Source organism: Sprattus sprattus (assembly GCF_963457725.1).
Source record: "Sprattus sprattus genome assembly, chromosome: 11".
Classification (NCBI taxonomy): domain Eukaryota; kingdom Metazoa; phylum Chordata; class Actinopteri; order Clupeiformes; family Clupeidae; genus Sprattus; species Sprattus sprattus.
This window is the reverse complement of record NC_137909.1, coordinates 19140853-19164304: the sequence shown is the minus strand read 5'-3', so window position 1 is coordinate 19164304 and position 23452 is coordinate 19140853. Positions and strand designations below refer to the sequence as shown.

General features: G+C 41.1%; 1 protein-coding gene across 1 annotated transcript in view; it reads right to left on the bottom strand.

Annotated features, from left to right (window-relative positions):
* Positions 1–7429: 7429 nt before the first annotated feature.
* nt5c2l1 (5'-nucleotidase, cytosolic II, like 1) overlaps positions 7430–23452 on the bottom strand; it is a 25523-nt gene continuing 9500 nt past the window's right edge. The window contains exons 5-18 of the mRNA XM_080847929.1: positions 19961–20052; positions 19580–19637; positions 16407–16500; positions 16039–16092; positions 14963–15046; positions 11985–12026; positions 11198–11305; positions 11033–11099; positions 10414–10584; positions 9750–9801; positions 9301–9361; positions 8784–8960; positions 7730–7825; positions 7430–7552 (exon numbers count right to left, since the gene is read on the bottom strand). Coding sequence (XP_080704055.1) covers positions 7511–7552; positions 7730–7825; positions 8784–8960; positions 9301–9361; positions 9750–9801; positions 10414–10584; positions 11033–11099; positions 11198–11305; positions 11985–12026; positions 14963–15046; positions 16039–16092; positions 16407–16500; positions 19580–19637; positions 19961–20052 — 1198 coding nt within the window. The 3' untranslated portion in view covers positions 7430–7510. The remainder of the gene's footprint in view (positions 7553–7729; positions 7826–8783; positions 8961–9300; positions 9362–9749; positions 9802–10413; positions 10585–11032; positions 11100–11197; positions 11306–11984; positions 12027–14962; positions 15047–16038; positions 16093–16406; positions 16501–19579; positions 19638–19960; positions 20053–23452) is intronic.

The window sequence follows — 23452 nt, the reverse complement described above, 5'->3', positions numbered from 1 at the left end:
CCTTATCCTCTGAATGTAAAGTCAATCCCAATCCAAGACACCACACACTCATTCAGACGCTCACAAGACTCTTGATTTATCATGCCTGTTTTTCAAGGCCCCCTGAATCAAACAAAGCGTGATCATCTCTCGACTGGATCCATATTCTGGCTGAATGGGTAGGATCTATTTGAGGGATCATTTGGATCAGTTGCAAAACTGCTATGAATCTGAGCATGAAGGTATTTGTTGTTCAAATCTGGTAAATCTATTTAATTACTTAACAAGCTATTTTTATTTTTACGATATAACTTTTACTTAATATGTATCTTTTATAGCCTACAGTATGGTGACATACTCAATAAAATAAAATAATAATAATACACTGAACATAATTTTGTTGCAAAGCAAAACGGAACATTGTAGTATTTCATGTCACTCGATGGTACAGTTTGATTAATGTCGCACAGATTGCTGATGAGAAATTTGTGAATGGAATCCAGTGCGCCGGGGATTTGTTGTTCAATTAAAGTATGCTGTAGCGGTCACTGTTATCTGACCAATCCTAGACCCGGTAAGAACATGTAGGAGCTCTCCATCGAGCCAATAGGGTGTATTTTCGCAAAGACTAGCGCAGGGATAAGCCAATCTTGAAAAAGCATGCAAATGAGGAATGTGCTCTGGCAGGATCTGAATGTCAACTAGTCTAAGATGGAGGCTTCCGCTGGAGCCTCAGAGGCCGCGCAAGAGCACGAGCCTGCTTTAGCGAAAGACTACAAGTAAACCAAACCAAATCAACCTCCTGCAACGCTTTTGGAAATAGAGAGGTGAAATCTTTATATGAAGCGGATCTGAAGAGCGGTAGAGACGTGTTATTTTGAGTGTCATTCGGAGAACTTTTCTTCCTCTATTTTTTTTTTCTTTTCTTTCTCTTTTTTTCTTAACCCTTTTTTTCTTGCTGGAGTGTCCCTCCCTTGGCTTGGCACCATTCATGAGATTTTGGGGTTCTCCGTCCGTCGGTGTACGGAGCATCTGAAGGACCGGGCTGAAATGGCGGGAGCTCAGGGCGAAGCGGGGAAGTTGGGTTGGAGGAAATGTGGATGGAAATCATCTGATTTGATCTAAGGGGTCATCAGGAACCAGGCGAGCTGCTCTTCCGCGACCATCTCATTTTCATGCGCATCAGAAACATGCTTTCAAAAATTGGGAAATCGAGATCTCTTCTTCTTTCTACGAGACTGCCATTAGCCTATTTATTTAATAGCCTATTTGGGAGTCGATCGGTAGCCTACTGGAAAATGCATGTGCAGAATATTATTTCGTGTTTGCTGTTTTCATCGGTTATCTAGGAAATCGATGGTTACGAATAACACCATTTGAAACGTGCTTCAGATTGCGAAAATACGGAGGTATTCGATGTTCCGCTGGTTAATGTGGGGGTGGGGTGTGGAGGGGGCATCAAGTTGGCCTTCTACTTCTTTGCCTAATTGATTGGCTCCTAGGTTATTTAGACTATCAATTTACCTATATGGGAAGCTAGCCTGGTTTGAAGAAATGCGTAGACGTGGATTCATATTTGTGAATAGTCAAAGAGTTGACAACGGTGTAACTTTACTTAACAAACACGAGGCGGAATTAACTAATGAGGTTATAAATAAAAGGCATGCCTTTTAACCGAGCTGAAATGTTTGGCAGAGATTTCATGGGAAACCAAGCTGATTAACCAATTAATTTTACTCTGTTTAGCGTTTAATCAATCGAATGTTCTTCGTCAAAGAATTTGTGTAGATTGATCAACAATTTGCGTTACTGTCAAATTGCTAATGTGTACAAATAGGACCTCACCTTGATATTTGGTTGACATTCCTCCTACTATTCGTTTCAGAATGTGTTGACGTTGTTGATTACCCTTTTTAATGGTTTCAGAATGCTTTGATTCAGGGAACTCTTAATCTTAAAAAAATCAAGATAGTAGCTCACCTTGTTAGCCTGTGTTAGTTGAATTCCCTTTCGTTGGTAGGTTTTCATGTAATATATATATATTTTTTTTTTCAGATCGACTGTGTGAGTGAGTTGATTACTGAATTTTTTAATAGGTTTTACATGTGCATTATTTCTGTGTATAACATGTTTTTAACCAGAAGAGAAGGCTGTGAGCTTAAGAGTTTGGATGTCCTAAATTAGTTATGACATTCTGAAGGTGTACAAAATGTGTGCTGCATTAGGCAAGTGTCTTGATCTTGACAAAATGTAATGTCAGGGTACACAGTGAATCTTGTTCCAACAATGTCTCAATAACTTGAGCATAGATATAGTTCGTTTAGGAAAACTTTCCACATCAAAGGATTTTGTTAAAGTCAAAAAGTTTCACTCTTTTGGGACCTGTAAGAAAATTGCACCATACCCTTTCCCTTGGTAAATGGTGACTGATCAGAGATGGATAGTTTTAATACACCTTAATGAAGCCAGTGGATTGGTCAGGGACTGATTGTGGTAACCGTGTGGTCTGGAGAGATTGGCTGGGGGGGAAATGGCGTCAGGGGGAGTCCCAGTGCTGGAGGAGTTTGACTGTGGTGCTGTCCACTGCCCTTTTTCTGTTGTGCTACTGGGCCATTGAGCAGAAGCAGTGCAATATTAAAAGGGCATTGGCTGCTGGACCAAAGACCCTCACCTTAACTCCTCTGCCTTCACCTTTGACCCCTGCTGAGCGTTTGACAAACAGGAACAGGAACTTTGGAGGGTAACTGATGGCATGTTCAAAAGTTTTCCCAGGAATGTCAAAATGAAGCAGGGCCTCCCCCACGATAGCTGACAGACCTGGGCCTGGTTTGGTCTGGTCTGGTCTCGTCCGGTTCAGTCTCAGGTGCTGTCTGATTGTGAGGTATGCTTTCGCATTCCTGGTTTCAATTTCCCCTAAACATGAGTGTTTTCGTTTTGTTCAAACCTCTTTTGGAGCTAAAGTTCAATCATTTACATTTCTAAGCTAGTCCATGTTTGAATATGTTTAGTTATTTCTTACCAGCTAAACTTGCTATGGCCGGTTAAGGGTGTGAGCAGTTAGTCAGGCTCACAGTAGTTTCTCGCCTGTCTTTGACCAGTTTTTGATCTCACTAGGTTTACATTTTTTTTTTTTTTTTTTAAATAAAATAAGCACGTGAGATGGCTGTTAAGCATAAGGTAGCCATCAGCCTATTTTGGAAGTCCAGAAGAAGTTGTCGTAGTCCATGGACAGGCTATCAGTTGTCAGACAGCCTATGGTGTGTGTGTGTGTGTGTGTGTGTGTGTGTGTGTGTGTGTGTGAAATGGGTTGTGTTGCCAAAAGAAGATGGCCGTGCTGTGCTGTGCCTTTCCTTGCTTTTTCTGTTTTCCACATGCAGGCACGCAGGGGTCAGCTGCTTTGACGATGTTGCACTACTGTACCATCTAGTCTAGCAGTGCAATAGTATTGTCATAGCATTTAGCCTCTGCCATGTCTCTGCTGCTCAAGGGAAAGGATGTGTCATTTAAAGCAGGGCAAGGGTTTGGTGGTGTATTTAAACTAGGTTACTGATATCTTCTGGGTTAGGGGAAGTGTTTTTTTTTTCACTTCTATTGTGAGGTGATGCATTGAAACTTTTTTTTGTTTTTAGTGTTGTTTGGATTTTGTTTTGTTTTGCCTAGAGATGATTAGCCAAGTGGTGTTGTCAGTGTTGTTTAGTTATTAACTTTAACCTCACACTAAAGTATGTTAATCAATCATGTTAACCCAGTGATCCAAAAAAATATGTTTGTTATAGTATGCAAATATGACATCAAATTATTGTCATCAGTATGGCATGTGTTAGTTGAAGAATCCCATATCACTCAGTTTAAAGAAGGTATACAGAGAAGCAAAAGCTTCAAAAAAGGAGAACGCTCCGCCATAAAGGTGGGTGGGAAGGGGTATGTATGGTGGCAGGTCGAGTGGGGGAAGGGAGAGACTGCTCGCTGGAATGCAGGGAGGCCAGTCCAGTTACAGAACTCAGCCAGGCTGGGTGGGGTGGGGTGGGGTGGTGGTGGTGGGGGGGGTGGTCGGGACCAGAGATGAAGGGATTGCCCAATAACCACACCGTTCAGAGATAACCCACACTACTGTTGAACGGTGAAGTCCCTCTATGACGCCATAAAGAGTGTAAGAGGAATTTTTGTGGGGGTTAAAAAAAATAAAAGGTTCATATCGGATTGATTTTTTATAGACAAGGGGGTGTTGGATGTAGCTCCACTGCCATGCAGCCAGTTTATAAACCAAACACCACCAGCAGCAGTAGCCAGGCCAGGTTGTATTGATCTGTGTGTCTTCTGCATTGAGCTGCTGAAACGCATGCCTGCAGGCCACGTGACAGCGGGTTTAGCCATTACTCCCCTTTTAATTCTACACTTCCCTGTCCTGCTTGTCCTTGAAGCTGCGGTGATCTTGGAGAAAGAAGCCCCAGTCCTGGGTACCTAACCCCCCCCCCCCCCCCCCCCCAAACTCAGGGACTGTGTAATTTCATCAACCCACCAGAGGCAGGCAGTCAAATGTGTTGCTCCTGGGTTAAATCAGAAGCTGGTGCTATCTGACCGTTTGTGTGTGTGTGTGTGTGTGTGTGAAAGACAGGGCAGTACACACACACACACACACACTGGGAAAGCAGAAGCCACTTGAACAAAGAATGCAACTTGTTGAGGCTCGCCTGTAATGGTTCCTGAAAAGTTGTGGAATGCGTGGAATGAGAGACTGTGTGCCCCATCACCCAGCAGTACAGATTGCACACAGGCGTTCTACGGCACACACACACGAGCAGTACAGATAGCACCACAGGCGTTCTACAACAAACACGCACAGACAGAGGCAGTGAAAAGCAGAGATACCACACCAGCGTCCTTCAGTCAGGACGTTCAAACTGGAACTGTGAGCTCCCACAGTCAGACAAAGTGCTATCTGCTGACCAAGTGTTCCTGCTTTGATGTCATGTGATGTGATGTGATGTGATGTGATGTGCTGGTTCAGTTTATACATTGCATATGGAAAGTGTTTGATGTGATATGTCATCTTGAGGTTTGAAACATCCCCTTTTTCGGTCACTGACATTCCACAAAATGTAATGGTTTTAGTTGTTGCTTAATACTTATTACTAAAACATTGGTACTGAATTACTGTATAGGTCGTGTCTATTAGCCTACATTTGTGTGGGGAAAGTAAATATGGTGGTCAGTGTTTGAGGACCAGTCATTGATGAATGTCATACGAGTGCCTTTAAATAAAAAGTGTAAAGGAAATACTATTCAATTGTGCTGTGAAATATATATATATATATAATGTATATACCAGAATACCAATAACCTCTCCTTAAAAACAAACAAAAAAGCTAATGAGAAATATACTTTTCTCTTAAAGGGACAAAAGATATTTTCAACATTACCACTTGTACACAAATATATGGGCAAATTGTTTGTACCTTTATGAGAGCTGTACGTCCCTATTGGTCGTTTCCTATACACACGAAAGATTTGCTTTAAAATGATACACGCAGGCCACTTATTAGCTAACATTTATATTTCGCCTTTTTTGAAATAACAGGTGTTAAACGTGTAGCCTAAAACTGACAGCATTGCTTGGGCCAATTGTTCCCATTCGCTTGTTAGCATAGCCCGAGTTAAATACAATGACAAGTAACCTGTAGCCAATTTTTTTCTTACTTTTCCTTAACTAATAATAAACCTTATCACGTTGTTACCATAAATAGGCTATAAGGTGGCCATGTTCAATTATCAAACCAATCTATGGTGGGAATAGCCTACGGTCGTTAGAAAATGCGATTTCTGTAGGGGTTTGACGCTTCAACTGAAAGACAACAGGAAGGCTTCATGTATTGGCTATGGGTCCCTGTAATAAACAGGATTGGTAAAGGAAGCATGTAGCCTATGTAAGAAATAGAAGTGCGTCACAACGGGTTCAGAGCCGCTTCTGGTGGTGAAAGATCAATTTTACCCGTTAGGATTCTGTAGCCATACTTCTGATTTATTGATACAGAACTGAATTGAGAGGATTTAGATGTGTACCTAGAACATGTGCAAATAACCAACAGACATGGGCTATATCCTGAAAAGGCAATACACGATTCAAATAACGTGTGAACAAATAGGCAATAATCAAATCACAAATAACTTGTGACAGTGTATTTCGCGAATGGAGATGTTTAGGGCTTTCTCTGTTTCATCTGCAATAACTTTGAATAACCACAGCCTTGTACAAGATATATTAAGGCATTTATTTCATAAATTGTAAATATATACATTCACATTGTCTATATTCAACAACAGCGTAGCCTACTTTAGAAATAACATTCTCTGATGTGGACGATATAGGCACACAAGTATGACACTTGCTCATTGATTCTAATTAAAACATTAAAAAAAACCTTCATTCGCACGTTGAAATGATCTTTAGGGTAGGCTATATATGTTTCTATCGCCATCTAGCGGGAAAAATATGTTCGTTCGTATACGGGAGCATTCGGAGGTGAGGAGAGGAATGCTTGATGCAGGCACTATGGGCAAGGCACTGCGTGTTTTTGTCGGGTTAGCATTGTGATCGTTTAGGGACTATCAAGTCAAACCATCATAATTCTACCATTTTAAAATATATTTAAAATGAATGCATGAACGTCTTCATAAAAAGAAGCATCAAATCGAAAGAAAAGAGCCAAAAACTCACTTGACCGTGCACAAAACGTGTCTCAGAAGGTGATTGGCATTACACAAGACTGAACCAAATATGAAAGTTGGTTTAACAATTTATCTTCATAATATTAAAAAAAAATCGCTTTGGTCTTATTTTATTGGTAACACTACATAAATGGTGAAAAAGGGGTGGACAAATTAACCAACTTTTACATGGATGCTCAGCACTGCATTGTCATGGATGACAAAGTTAATTTAAAAATGAAAGTTTGAAAATATAGCATTGGCCTGTTATAGACTTTTTAGTGGTGGGAGTGTGGAAACCATGTGCACATTACTTTAACTGCTCTAACTGCTCTGCCTGGCAGGTATGCAAAGGTGTGCCTTGCTGAACTTTTGACTGCATATGCTGGGGGGCGATTTAAAAAAAAAGAATGTTGAATTTTCAATAAATGTGTTTCACCTTAAACGTAGTCACAAGCCATTCATAAGAACTCTATCAAAAAAACACATATTCCAAACAAACCTATTGTTAAATAACATAAATTAAATCACACTATTAAAAACACTCCAGAATACAAGTCATTTCCTACACTATTAGCAAGTAACAACTATTGTAAAAAATACAGTCTGAGACCTAATCACATCAAGACTACCACAGCTGGGGTTAGTATGTTACTAACACAACCAAGCGTCCAACACATGCAATAGTGGTCATCATCTCTGAGCCCTTGGATGTAAAGAAAAATCTCTTATTAACAAACAGTCACCTGCTCTCCTTTCTTCCTCCCTTCATGCACACACACACACACACACACACACACTCACACACACAAACACACACACATCCTCATGTCTCATCTAATGCCGTAGGATTCTCCACGTGGGTTTTCTATAGAGAGAAAAAAGTGAATCAATCAATACATCAATATTCTAAGCTTAAATGCACACATTATATTTAATGTAATATTTCATCAAGTACAAATGCGTAGAAAAGCAGTCAAATGTAGCCCAGTTTCTGTCCTCAGGTTAGAAACACACTGGTAGTGTATAAAGATGCATGTCCTACCTTGATGTCCCCCGTCTTGAGCTCGTGAATGGGCAGTGAGTGTTCTAAGGAGGAGTGATCTTTGATGAGGTGGTCCACTGCAGACTCATGCGGCATCTGCCGACAAGATCATTTATGTTCAGAGATTTTGATCATCAAAACATTTCACATCCACTATTTGTTGTACGGAAGTGAGATATAGTCTCCTGGCAAGTCTACAGCATCGCCACCAATCGTGTTGACTGTTGTCATTTTAGCTCTAAACATCTGTTCAACAAACGTTGTCCTGTCTGCCTTTGATAATAACTCGCCACCATGAATGCTGGCGCCGTGGCTGGTTTTACCGCCTTCATAGACTCGGTACGTCTCAGAGTTGGAGGGAATCTCACTAGCTAAATCAGGAGAGGGCATCCCATACAAGTGTGCATGGGTGGAGGGGACGCCACCAAGCCAAGCCATGGAGACATTCAGCATCAGTCTTGATTTGTTGCAGCTTGCTCCAATTATGCTCTAAGCCTACTGGGCCACTGATAAGCATCACCTCGATTTAAAAGTCCTACTATGACTGTGCAAGACTTTCACAGTCATAAATTAGTTAAATATACCACAGACAAGATGAACATTTTATCAATGTGCATCTGAAACCTGGAATAACACCTATTCTTATGTACGTATCATTTGGTATTTTAACACTTGCTACAATGTAATACATAATTATTGACAACTTTTTGTGAAACCTGTAAAACACAGTAAAGTTTGTTTGAGTAAAACAGACATTGCAGAGAATGTGAATGTTTTGTCAAGTGTGGTCCCTACGAAGGCAATACCAATGCTTGAGCTGTGAGAACACTAAACCAAGCTGATATGAATGAAAACTAGTCTTTTGAACACACAATGTTCCCACTCTTAACAAAAGACACTGAGAGAGAGAGAGTAGAAAGAGCGTATTTGAGAGTGAGAGAGTTTGTGTGTGTGTGTGTGTGTGTGTGTATGTGTATGTGTGTGTGTATGTGTGTGTGTGTATATTTGTATATGTGTATGTGTGTGTGTGTGCATGCTTGTTTGGGGGACTGACCATGACGAGTGGGGCCCTGAAGGCGAAGCTGGAGGGGTAGTTGAGCAGGTTGAGGCAGGTGGAGGCATACAGGTCGGCATACCGCAGCAGCTGGCTGGCAAACAGGGTCTTGGCAGAGCCAAAGCGCAGCAGGCTGCCCATCTTACCGTAGCACATGTCCATACCGTACGTCACTTTCTACAAAGAAGACACGAGTTAACACACACCTCTCTCTTTATCTCTCTCTCTGTCTGCACCTCTCACAAACAAATATGATGCATGGACACTGTTCCACATGGTCTCAACAGACACACGCATATAAACACACTTAACAAACCAGTTAATGTATGAAACTCAACAAATGACGGTCATGTGAATAGATGTGCCAGCATTGACACACAAACACTGATAGGCTATACAGGCAGCCTGGGTTCAACTTGCATTTGTTTCCTCTCCCAATTGATTGAATGTGTCTATAGGCTCTGGTGCATCAGGCCTGAGCAATCAATCCCAGAGCCTACAGGGAGACAGAGCTCACCTTCATCTTGTTCTGGATGGCACTGATGTTTGGACGCTCTTGACTACCGCTGTCCAAATGTCTGCAGAGACAGAGAAGGGTGGTGTTACACTTATGGATAATAATTCAGACTCAACAATAAATCAAGATGAGAATCCACCTTAAAGAAGCCACCAACTATGTTCAGACTTGAACTCCCTTGTCACAGGTGGACAGGTGGTATCACTTGTGTTTTTTTTTTGTTTGTTTGTTTGTTTTTTAAAGATAAATACTCAGAGAAATATATTGAATATTGAAAACTGAACACAATTGTCTCAGATTGCAATTAGTTATCTCAGTGTTTTGGAATAAAACACGTGATGAATTGGACTTCTAACCATAGAGATCAAAAAATGTACAACAAACTAAAACAATGCTTGGGACTATGATACTAAGACAAAGACTATGATTCTGTCTTGTTGTTTGCTCACTTGTAGAAATCAGTCAAGTAGACATCCAGAGTCTTCAGCTCCTCAAACAAATCTAACGGGTAGATGAAACACAAAGACACAAAGGTAAGACAAGGCTTATGGTCATCTATCCATGACATCCACTTCAAAATCTTATATGTATATTGACATATTCATTACCGGGGAAAGAAAATGGTATTTAAAAAATAATAATTAAAGAATTGACAACAAGTGATTTGTGTGATTGAGACTGTGGATGAGTGGGATTTCATAGACAACTGTTATCCTCAAATCCTGTAAATGTGTACTAAGGGCAAACACAAATTTTAAGTTTTCAGCCCACGAGAACATTGCTGAAGTAAATCGTTTAGAAAAACCAGAAAATGTACCTACATTATTAAATGATTTTGTGTAATGTTTTAAAATCTTAACGATTGGTCTCTTTCAGTGTGAATGGAGATTCATGATTCACAGAAGAACTGTAACTGTTGGGATACCCATTTAAGCAGGACATCTGTAACATCCTCAATAATAACAAGTTATGGGTCTAAATGGGCTGTTACAATAAGTACTGTTAGTACTACCGAATACAGGTCCAAGATGTAGTATGAGTCTACGCTCAGTCGAACACTGCTTTAGCTTGAGTATAGCACCCCCTTATGGCCAGTGTGTGTTCCCAACTTACATTTCTTTTCCATCCAGACATGAAGCTCTTTGATAAGGTCGGGCACCACCAGGAAAGTCTTCCAGCCCTGCCGTTTCTTGGACTTGAGGATGTCTGTGAAGATGTGGTCTCCCACGTACAGGATTTGTTTGCCCCTCACGTCCAGCAGGTCACACACAATGTCAGAGGAGCCTAGAAAGCGTTATGGATATAAAGGAGGAAAAGATTAGAAATTATTCCACCTGTTATTTATCCCTTATCTTCTTGCCCTTTAGAGATCACAGAATACATTTTAAATAATGAAATAAGGCTTTCTTTTCCTGAAAACAGGTTAGTTCTCAAAGAGCAGCTTGTAAAAGAAAAGTAGGTTGGTCTGATGCACATTAGCTGATGTTGATTCTACTCTGTTGGTTGGTAGACAGACTACCAATGGCTGTACCAATCAGCTGATCTCACCCATGTGCTGCCACTTCCTATGGTCCTACAAGGGAAGCCACAAAACCTCAACATCCTGACTTAGCACAGGTGTTACAGTAAGGTCACTGACACATAACTACCTAAAGTGATATATGGACCAGTGATTATATATGTTCTATCAGTCGTATTTGCATCAAAGTCTTTGAAGCTTTCAGTCTTTTACCTCCAGAGTAGACCGTCCCGTGCTGCAGATCTCCAGTATAAGTCCCGATGCGGAGCTTTCCTGTATACTGACAACACCAGCAGAGAGAAAAACAGGTTTACTACCACTTTGGCAACCCACACACAGAAGCATAACACAGCCAAGTAACAGTGTACATCAGCTTACCGTGTCCACCTGTCTCAAGACCGTCCCCTCACCAAAGAACACAGGTTTCCGTGTGTCCACAACAACCAGGTCAAAGAAATTGCGCCAGGTTATCTTCGGTGCACTGTTCTAGAGTAGGGGAGACAGATAATAATAATAATAATAATAATAATAATAATAATAATTAATTTTATTTAGATGGAATAGTTGGTACTGCTCTTATATCGTTAAACTAAAAATCAAGGGGAGAATGTTTTTTTTTCTTCAATGAATTAAATTGGATCACAGCTGTATACTATATGAACTGCTACAAACACATGGTATTCATGGCACAGTGGTTGACTTGACTGTTTTCTGCAGACACAGAAATGCTTAACCCAAGGTCATTCTGGCACATCATACAATTTACTGACAGCAGGGAAACTGCTTCTGGTGTCAAATCGGCAAGTGCAAAAGCCCAAAGTGCAACTCTCAGCTCATAAAGTGTTTGTACTGATGGGCCTAAGAGCAGGGCCCGAAGGGCTTTAGAGATGACACATAAAACAAAACGAAGACTGAAGAAATCATAGACATATCCTTGATGACCAGAGAGGAAAAGAGAGAAAGGGGAGAAGCAGAGGGAGGGAGAGAGAGAGAGAGAGAGAGAGAGAGAGAGAGAGAAAAAAAAGGATAGGAAAGGAAAAACTTGGAAGGACAGAAGAAAATAGATGAGATTCATCAAGGAAAGAGATCTCATCCGTCTCTGACTGAAAGAGTGATGAGTGGATGGAAGTAAGTGACTGGTCCTGTGACTTCCTGAATAACTTACCCTTCTTTCAGGAGGGACTTCTAACAAATACTTCATAATGGCCTGAGGGAAGAAAAAAGAATGCATACATTTTATTACCAGGATTGCATTCAGCGAAGTCAAGGTTTTGTCCGCTGCCTCACTTAACTTGTGTGCGTGTGTGGTATAGTGCTTGTGCGCACGTGTGTGTGTGTGTGTGTGTGTGTGTGTGTGTGTGTGTTTGTTTGTGTGTGTGTGTGTGTGTGTGTGTGTGTGTGTGTGTGTGTTTGATAGATAGATAGATAGATAGATAGATAGATGGATACTTTATTGATCGCGAGGGAAATTAAGGTCATCCAGTAGCTTACACTTACAAACAAACATGGGTAACAATAAATACAAAAATCACAATAAATACAAAAAACAATACACATAGGGAGAACATGTACACATGGGGGTGGGGTGTTTACATATAACATCAAGTTCAAGTGTTTTTATTTGTCACATACAATAAATTGAAGTGAAATGTTAAAGGGTCAATGCTCCACACTGTGCAAAAATAAATAAAAATATAAAATACAAAAAATTAGTTAATTTATATAGATAAAATAAAAAATATAAATAAAATCAAATTTAAAAATAAGGTGTTGAATTAAAAATTTGAATTCAAGTGTCTCACTGCCTGTGGATAGAAACTTCTCTTAAGTCTCTCAGTCCTTGAGTTAAAGGTGCATTAAGGATTAATAGGTATTCGCTAAAGGTATGCTAGCAGCTAAAACTAACGAAATCTCTTGAAATGTGCTGACTTTGACATTATGACAAACTAATTACTCAACGACTGTCCTTACACAGTCAAACATCAATCATGTGCAACACAAGACTAAGCAAGACGGCAAATAAGCTACTTACTAGATCGGCAGAAGGTAATCAAAGTCAGGTCGGCGGGCATCGGCAGGCAAAACTACAGAAGGCAGTTATATGCCTATCGACCCTGCTATGCCATTGGTACGGACGCAATTCTCCATATTAAAAGTCATTGTAGCGCCCCAATTTTTTTTAAGCTGTTATTTTAAGGTTAAACTGCTTATCCTAACCCTAATCCTAAAGCATAATTGTTGCATATTGTGCCTTTAAGGCTTCGTAGGCGTCTACCCGACGGCAGCAGGGTGAAGAGGCTGGCATTGGGGTGTGTGTCATCCCTCCTGATGTTTTTTGCCCTCGACTCCACCCTCTTGTGGTAGATGTCCTTCACGTTGGGTAGGGACGCTCTGATAGTCCGCTCAGCTGAGCGCACCACCCTCTGTAGGTTGGCCTGGTCTTGAGCGGTACAGCTTCCGTACCAGACGGAGATGCATCCTGTGAGGACGCTCTCCACGGCTGAGGAGTAGAAGGTCTTCAGGATGGAAGGGGAGACCTTGAATTTCCTCAGCCTCCGGAGGAAGTACAGTCGCTGCCTAGATGACTTTGTCACATGTTGTGTGTGGAGGGTCCAGGTTAGGTCTTCAGTGATGTGCACACCCAGGTACTTGAAACTAGGAACCCTCTCCACAGGCTCCCCGTTGATGATGAGGGGGGTGAACCCGCTGTCCTGCTTCCGCCGGAAGTCCACCACCTTTTTTATATTTAGGGCCAAATTGTTGGACTGACACCACAGTGCCAGGTCTGCCACTTGGTTCTGGTAGGGCTGCTCGTTGTTATCAGAGATAAGACCCAGCACCACAGTGTCGTCTGCAAATTTAATGATGGAGGTTGAACTTCCGGAGGCTGTGCAGTCATAAGTGTAGATGTTGTACAGCAGCGGGCTCAGAACACAGCCCTGGGGGGAACCGATGTTGAGGGTCAGCGGCCCAAAGGTTACACCACCCTCCACTTTCACCACCTGGGGGCGGTCAGTAAGGAAGCTGAGCACCCAGTTGCACATTTGGGTGTTGATCCCCAGCGACCTCATCTTGTCGATCAGGCGGAGGGGGACTATGGTATTGAAAGCTGAACAGTAATCAATGAACAGCATCCTCACATAGTTCCCCCCCCCCCACCATCCAGATGAGTAAGAGTGGTGTTTAGCAGGTTGGAGATGGCATCGTCTCTGCTTCTGTTTGCTTTGTATGCAAACTGGAGGGGGTCGAACGAGTTTGGCAGGGAGGTGCAGATGTAATTTTTCACCAGCCTTTCGAAACATTTCATCACTGCAGAGGTCAGGGCCACTGGACGGTAATCGTTCAAACGTGATGGTTTACTATTTTTGAGCACCGGTACAATGATAGACTTTTTAAAGCAAGATGGGACGACAGCTTGGGCCAGGGATGTATTAAAGATCATGGTGTACACTGGAGCTAGTTGGTCAGCACAGGATTTAAGGACCCTTTCAGGGATCTGGTCAGGCCCGGCAGCCTTTATCCAATTTACCCCTTTGAACACCCTCCTCACATCACTCACTTACTATGAAGGGGGGTTTGGTGTTATTCCCAAACATGTCGGCCATGACTGCCATTGAGTTGTGATCTTCACTCTCCATCTCAAACCGTGCAAAGAAAGTGTTGAGTTCATCAGCAAGGGAGGGGTCAGAGCTACACACCGAGCCGGCCTTGTTCTTAAAGTCTGTCATTATTTGCAAGCCCTTCCACACACTAGCGGGGTCACCAGCGGTAAAGTCGGCTTCCACTCTGTCCTTATATTGGCACTTTGCAGCTTTTACGACCTTCCTTAGGCCATAAGCAGCCACTTTGTAGCCCAGCATGTCCCCCGTAGTAATCCCAACATATACATATAACAATGTGCTTTACATGTGACAGGGCTGTAAGTAGTGGAAAGTAGTGCAAAAGTGTTCCTGTGCATGTGTGGATAGTGCAAAGAGTCCTGTGCTGTGTGTGTGTGTGTGTGTGTGTGTGTGTGTGTGTGTGTGTGTGTGTTTGTGTGTGTGTGTGTGTGTGTGTGTGTGTGTGTGTGTGTGTGTGTGCATGTGTGTGTGTGTGTGAGTGTGTGTGTGTGTGTGTTGATGGTGCCTGTAACAGCATACTGACCTCAGTGTAGCCATAGTCGCTGTTTGTTGCCAGGAACACTTTGGCCACTTCTTTAACACGGCTCAAGAGCAATGGGATCCTTGGCTGCAGTGGACAGAAGAGGTATAGCAACCATCAGCCATGTAGGTCCCATTCACACATCATCATCACCACTTTCATCCAAAGCACCATGCAGTTCACATAACAGAGCCAGTACGCTATAACATACTTTATTAGTGGTATGGTGCTATGTGAATTTAATGGCAAAGCAGATTTCAAATTGCCATAACCTGGGAGGTGCTATAAGACATAATAATACATTATGCTGCTGCGCTGTTGATTGCAGGGTTGCAGATGCCAGGAGTGTCTCAGTCTAATTCCTTATTCTCACTAATCAGACGGTGTGTATCTGTTTTCTGTTCTTGTCACTTCTTGCCAGGCTATTAGCCGAGCTAACAGCGGATCACAAGGAGTTGGGATGAGAAGAGGAAATGAGACAAAGAGTCGATCTGACGGCGCCTCTAATCAGATTGTGTCAGGATGTTTTAATTGCTCAGGCCTGATCTCATAGGTGTCCCACAGACATTCTTTTATCTCCCATGGGATTAACTTTAGGAGTAGCCAGAACGATGACTAGGCAGGTACCTTAAATGTTCTTAAAAAATTTGGCTTGAAGATGGGTTTAAAGGAGACTTAGTGGTCTTTATTTAGTGTAAACTATTACTGGGAACTGGCAGAGTACACACTGTTTTCTGTAGACTAGTGTTCCCTGGAGCTAGATTTATCAGAGAGTAGATTCTCTGTGTGTGGAAATCAGTAAATGAAATGCATTCACAGAGCATTTATCCACTGTAAAGGTAGTTTTACTCAAAGCACTTTACAAGTCTGTCCTCACATCTATCAGCCCACAGCAGAGGCTGCAATGCTTGGCGCTAGTTCACAACATTGGGGGTAGCTGGGAGTTCAGTCTCATTCAAGGACACTTCATTTGGAGGGATAGCCAATCTGAGACTGAGAATTCTCTGATTCTTGCATGTCTGTGAGTCTGTCAGATTACCCACTGCTGCCCTATGTGAGGCCTGGCCCATGTTACTCACATCTTTCACCACATATTTCTCCAAGTTCTTTATGGTCCTTTCCTTCAGTGAGCCCTAAGAAGTGACAATGAAGACAATTAATCCAAGGATGAGTGTTGTTTCAACAAAAGTGTTTGTATGTGTGTGTGTGTGTGTGTGTGTGTGTGTGTGTGTGTGTGTGTGTGTGTGTGTGTGTGTGTGTGTGTGTGTGTCTATGTATACAAACAGATGTGTGACATGTGTCACAAGTATATGTATGTGTGTGTGCTTGCGTGAGTGCGTGTGTGTGTAACATGCATACTGTATATATGTGTATGTATATAGGTGTGTGTGTCTATGTGTATGTGTGTGCGTGCATGCGTGTGTGTGTGTGTGTGTGTGTGTCTTACAGTGTCATGAACGTGATCCATAGCATCTCTCACATCCTGAAACATACTCCTGAAGGACATGAAGAGATCTCCATGCTGGAAGCCCTGGGTGCATCTGAGGAAGACACGGGAGACAGAGAGAGAGGGTGGATGGAGAGAAGCAGGACAGAGACAGAAAGACAGAGGGAAGAGAGAAGAAAGGGAAAGAGAGATGGCAGTAAAGGATGAGAGGAATAGAATTAAGGAAGAAAAGATCACATTTGAGCCTGCTCTTCTCACCATCAACTATATCATCTTTTAATTTGTGAATATTAATATTTATATGATTTAAAAAATATTGTTTTCTTGCATCTAGCCTCTTGTAACATGGTTAACAATGTACTTATTTAATGAAGTGAAATGAACAATGTATAGGCAGTTTCATAAACTTGGAACTTGGACTATTTGAAATACAGGCCAAAATTGCATCAGACGTAAATTTGACATCAATCTGTAAAATAGTTTAACTGGTTGAACTCATTTAGCAGAGGAATTTCCTCAGATATGCATCAAACTTAGCAACAAACTTTCCAGATACGATGTGAACATAATCACAACTGATGTTATATACTGTATATATAGCTTCCTATCAAATGAGCCACTTCAACACATAGAGCTTATGCTCCAAAACACACATATATGATGAAACATTTTATTTAAATGGTACTTCTTAGATGATGTTAACACAAGGAACAATAATGAACTCTAAAAAATATTGTATACAAATATTTAACCTTAAACTGATAGCGAGAAACGGCATTTGTTTCAGATGTCCACTCCAACACAGAGTTCACAAAGCTACCATATATGAAGATGTGTATATCTTCTGCAGATCATTGAGGTAAAATTGTATTTAATACGTTTAAGTAAGTAAATATATATTGAATAAACAACAGTGAAAATGTGTGTGTAAATATATACACACAAAATTATGTATGATTACTACCCTTGCAGTGGTCATACAATAACCCCTTGACACATTTACTATGCAAACAGTTTGTAATGTGATAATGTTCAGTTTGTAACTGAATACTAAGTATGCTTTATTCAGTAGGCCTAGATTTTGTATGCCAGCAAACCCTTTGCATGAAACAACTCCATCAACATGTATTCAAAAGCTAACAATATCAACAACGTTTTGTTAATAAAATAATTGTTGAAAGGTGTATTCTGAAATATTTGTCCCCAATATCAACATTGTCAAGTGTGTGTTTTTTTTCTTAAAGTTATACAAAACCAATTGACATAACCAAAGTCTTTTTATCCTTCAACAGATGTATATTCAATTAAAATTCAGGGCTTAATTCTAGAGCCTTTTGAAAACAAACTGCTCCCCTTGTTGTGAAACTACATGTACAGTACCTTGCATAAGTATTCACCCCCTTGGATGTTTTACCCTTTTATGGCTTTTATAAATCAGTCATGGTCAATATAAGTTGGCTTTTTGGACAAAAAAATTCACAAAATAGCTCTCTTTAATGTCAAAGTGAAAATATATTTCTACACAGTTATGTAAATTAAATACAAATATGTAATGAAAATAAGTGCTTGCATAAGTATTCACCCCCTTTATCACCCCCTTTGTATAGACTGACCTAATTCAACAGAGGTCCAGCCAATTGGTGCTAGAAGTCTCACAATTTGTGTAATGGGGGTCAGTGTGCAGTGAATGTGTCTCAAGTGATTGTAGTATAACGACACCTGTGTCTGGAAGGTCCATTCACTGGTCAGTATTCAGTAATCAGTATTACTGGCTATTGTTAAACCATTAAGACCCAAGATCACTCTAAGCAACTCAGAGAAAAGGTTGTTGAAAAGTATAAGTCAGGGGAAGGATACAAAAAAATGTCCAAGGCACTAAACATCCCCTGGAATTCTGTTAAATCCATCATCAAGAAATGGATGGATTGTGGCACATGTGTAAATCTGCCTAGATCAGGCCGTCCTCACAAACTGAGGGGCCGTTCAAGAAGGAGACTAGTAAGATAGGCCACCAATAGACCTATGACTACTCTGAAGAAGTTTCAAGCTTCAGCAGTTGAGATTGGAGAAACTCTGCATACCACCACTGTTGCCTTGGTTCTTCACCAATCTAAGCTTTATGGAAGAGAGCCACTGTTGAAAAAAAGGATCGACTACAGTTTGCCAAAAGGCATGTGGAAGTCTCCATGGTCAAGTGGAAGAAGGTTCTGTGGTTTGATGAGACCAAAGTAGAGCATTTTTTCAACAGTGGCTCTCTTCAATGAAGCTTTGATTGGTGAAGAACCAAGGCAACAGTGGTGGTATGCAGAGTCTCTCCCATACCAGCTGCTGAAGCTTGAAACTTCTTCAGAGTAGTCATAGGTGTCTTGGTGGCCTCTCTTACTAGTTTCCTTCTTGCATGGTCACTCAGTTTGTAAGGACGGCCTGATCTAGGCAGATTTACACATGTGCCATATTCCTTCCATTTCTTGATGATGGATTGAACAGAATTTCAGGGGATGTTAAGTGCCTTGGACATTTTTTTGTATCCTTCCCCTGACCTGTACTTTTCAATAACCTTTTCTCTGAGTTTCTTAGGGTGATCTGTGGTCTTCATGTTGTAACAGTAGCCAGGAATACTGATTACTGAATACTGACCAGTGAATAGACCTTCCAGACACAGGTGTCGTTATACTACAATCACTTGAGACACATTTACTGCACACTGATCCCCATATCACTAATTGTGAGACTTCTAGCACCAATTGGCTGGACCTCTGTTGAATTAGGTCAGTCTATATAAAGGGGGTGATAAAGGGGGTGAATACTTATGCAATCACTTATTTTCATTACATATTTGTATTTAATTTACATGACTGTGTAGAAATATATTTTCACTTTGACATTAAAGAGAGCTATTTTGTGAATTTTTTTGTCCAAAAAGCCAACTTACATTGACCATGACTGATTTATAAAAGCCATAAAAGGGTAAAACATCCAAGGGGGTGAATACTTATGCAAGGTACTGTATATTCAGGACACATGAGCAGAACTGCAACTGCACATCAGTAGTCAGAGGAATGGCCAACATGTTCTTTTCAGATGCGGTACAATGGTTCCCTTGGGAGACTCACTATGGGAAAAATGGCAAAGAGATCATCACAACATCAAACCAACAAGCAGGGGCTACTCACTTTTTGTATCGTGTGCAACTGGTGAAAAAGTCCACAAGGCACGCATACAAGTATGTCTCTGTGGGAAAACATAGTATCCTTTTGTAAATGCTTAAATATCCTCCATACCACAAGCATGATTCAACCATCAATATCATTGCAGCTCAGATTAGGGTTCAGCTGTGCGAAAAACATGTCATCCACGATATTTAGTTTTTTCTGAACATGCTTGATAATATGAGTACTATAATATACGACAATCAGCATGCTTATTTCAGTGCTAATTACAGTAATTATTCATTAAAAAGAAAAGAACAGTAATATGAGTAATATTGTACTAAAATACTAAAAAGGGTAATATGAATGCGTATATTTTCAAAATGACAACACACTAGTTGTTACCTGACAGATTAAATAGAGTGTTGAGAATGTAGAAGCGCTCTGTGTCATCTCTCTGGATAAACTTGTTGGGGTAGTAGGTGTGGGTTTCTTCACTGTGAAAACAGAGTAAGATTTGTTTAAGCATGTATGGCCACAATGTGTGAAATCCTCATGCATGCACTCCACTGACACAAAGGACATGGTGTCAAATATAAACTTCAAACTCAGAGAGGATTTTTTTTTAGTTTCAGAGATAAAACCTAAGAGAGTCCATCTATACAAACGTGAAAGGAAATACCTGTTGTTATTGAGTGCAACACAACGAACTTTAAGCACCGAGTGTGTTGTTTTGTACTGTAAAAGTGCAAAGGCTTTTCCACTCATTTCTCTCAGCTGATTGACTCTCGGTCTGCAGTTAGTTGAGTTTCTACCCTCAAGTTCTTATGTACAAATACCAACACACAGGTCTCTATCACATCCTTATACCAGCAAACACTGCTTTTCTCAGGAATATACAAAACATTTAAAAGCCCCATTAATAGCATCACTGCCTCTCCCCCATACATATGACACATACATATATATTATATACGTATACAGACTGGCAGTACAGGGCAGAATCCTGAAAGAGAGATAGAAATACCAAGCATACATGGACACACACACAGTTATTCTCTGCAGTGCCGGCTTTTCTACCCAAGCGCTAGAACGGTAACACCAAACAGCTGCTGGACATTCCACTGGCATGAGTCACACTAATGAGTCATGCTCTATGATCTGCAGTGCTACACACACACACACACACACACACACACACACACACACACACACACACACACACACACACACACACACACACACACACATAGCCTGGCCATTACCAGCCTGTGACTCCATTTCATTCCGTCTTTCAGTCTGGGCCAACCCAATGCATTTTGGTTTCCGAGATGGGCGGGTGCTTATCTTGAGGTTTAAAATCATTGGAGTTCCCTTAACCAATCAGCAACGTTTAGTAAGCATTCGGTAGATTAAACTCTTCCCAAAGCCAGTTGGGAGAAGAGCTACGACGTCCTTTCCAATCATAAAACTTACAAGAAAATACTCTTGTTCTCCTTTTAATTTTCTGATGTTCTCGAGAGTTGAGACAACTTTTCCGATAGCTTTTCGTGTCTTTTCCTCCAAGGCGAGTTTTGCGTCACAGCTCTGAACTGTTCGCTGATTGGTCCTGCAAAATTTTGAGTTCTGGAGACGATTGTCAATGGGGTTGGGCCAGACTGAGTATGAGCTTGAAATCAATTCAGGCAGAAATACGTAGGCTGGTGTCACCAGGCTAACACACACACACACACAAAATACATGCACATACATACACAAACAATACACACACAAAAACTACACATACAGTGAGTGAGTGAATGAGTGAGTAAGACCAAAAGACCAAAAGATGAGAGAGATACATACACAAAACATATACACACAGTGTATGTTCACAGTGTATGCTCACAGTCTGACATCTAATGGCCCCTCCTCACCCAACCGCCCACTCTCTGACAAACAAATCATATCTTCACTCAACAATAATATCTAATCTCATCCATAATAATCGCAAACCCATGAACACACAAAACACTTCCATTTCTATGCAACCATTTTACACCACACACACTAACACACACACACAGACACACACACACACATACACACACACACACACACACACACACACACACACACACACACACACACACACACACACACACACACACACACACACATACACACACATACACACACACACACACACACACAAACACACACATTTATGGCTAACACTCCTATGTACACACACACAATGCTTTTGCTCTTTGAAATCCTCTGCCCTGTCCTTCAACGCTTCAACAGCATGGGGTTGATCTGGGGCTGTTCCTCCTTTCAGAAACCTAATAAATCATCTGCCTTTAAATATGCCCATTGCAGCTGATTGTGCAAACACACTCACACACACACACACACACACACACACACACACACACACACACACACACACACACACACACGCACACACACACACACACACACACACACACACACACACACATACACAAACACACACGCATTGCTGTCAAAGTCACAATTGTGAGTGGACTTGCATCCACTTATCTACATCCGTTTATCTATCCATTTTAGGAAAGGGTTAATGTATAGCAACATAAGTACTCTGCTATTAATAAACGTTGCAAACTTCTGTTTAAGCATAGGTTTAGCTTGCATCCTTTATTACAGATTTACTTTGAGAGCTACAGTGGTCCAACAGTACAGGTCCTGTCAATTTCTTTGGACTGACCTGTATTTGCTGGTTTTATTGGTTCTTAAAAGTTTTCAAACTATTTGTTGCATAACAGTGGTTGTCAGGTAACTTAAACAGGGTGCCGGTAAAGAGAAAAAAAATGTGTTTTCTATATGACAATGTCAAACGTTAATAGATAGATAGATTTACTTAGAAAATGATTTCAGGGAGACTGTGATCAAAGAATGCTTAAAAATGTAGTACTCTAAACTGAAAAATTAAATTACCTCAACATCAATTACTGTCTGATCAAGAAACATCCCAAAAAATATTTAAAGGATTAAACAATGTCGGTTCCCATTTTCTCATAGAACTGATGGGTCCTTGTGCTTACTTTCACCCAAAGTAAGGCTTTCCATAAATAATGGTATGTCCAAAAAATTGAATGGAGCCTACAGTAAAAGTTTCAAAGAATGACAATGACATCCTTTTTTACTTTCTGAATTACATTACGCTCCATATCAACAGAGCAATGACAATCCATCTTAGATCCAGCACACGCATTTATGGGCCAACCAGCACCCATTTCCCCCTGTTTGATCAGCCAACCAGGCCACAGCCTCCTGACTGTCCCGCAGGCACCTTGAGCCTAAGGAGATCTGGGTGAGTGAAGATGAGCCAGGGTGTCCATTTCACTTAGTCCCACCGCACTCCAACCCTAATCCCACACACACACACACATACCCACACATTCTTGTTACACAGAACATATCAATACACATGCACACACGGTCCTCTGCATTCTAACACTAATCCCACAGACTTTCACCACATACACAAACACAACATATCAATACGAACGCACATACTTCGTACCCTAACCCTAACTTTCACCACATACACAAACACATCATACACCCACTCAAACACACATTCTCTCTCTCTCTCACACACACACACACATACACACAGACACACAACTCTCTCTCACATAAACAAACACACACACACACATACACACACACAACTCATTGATACACGTACACGCACACTTATGATCTTCCACACTTTAACCATAATCTTTCAGACTTTCATCACATACACTCTTTCACATTGATTCATACATACTTGTGCACACCGACACACACACACACCGACACACACACACACACACACACACACACACACACACACACACACACACACACACACACACACACACACAC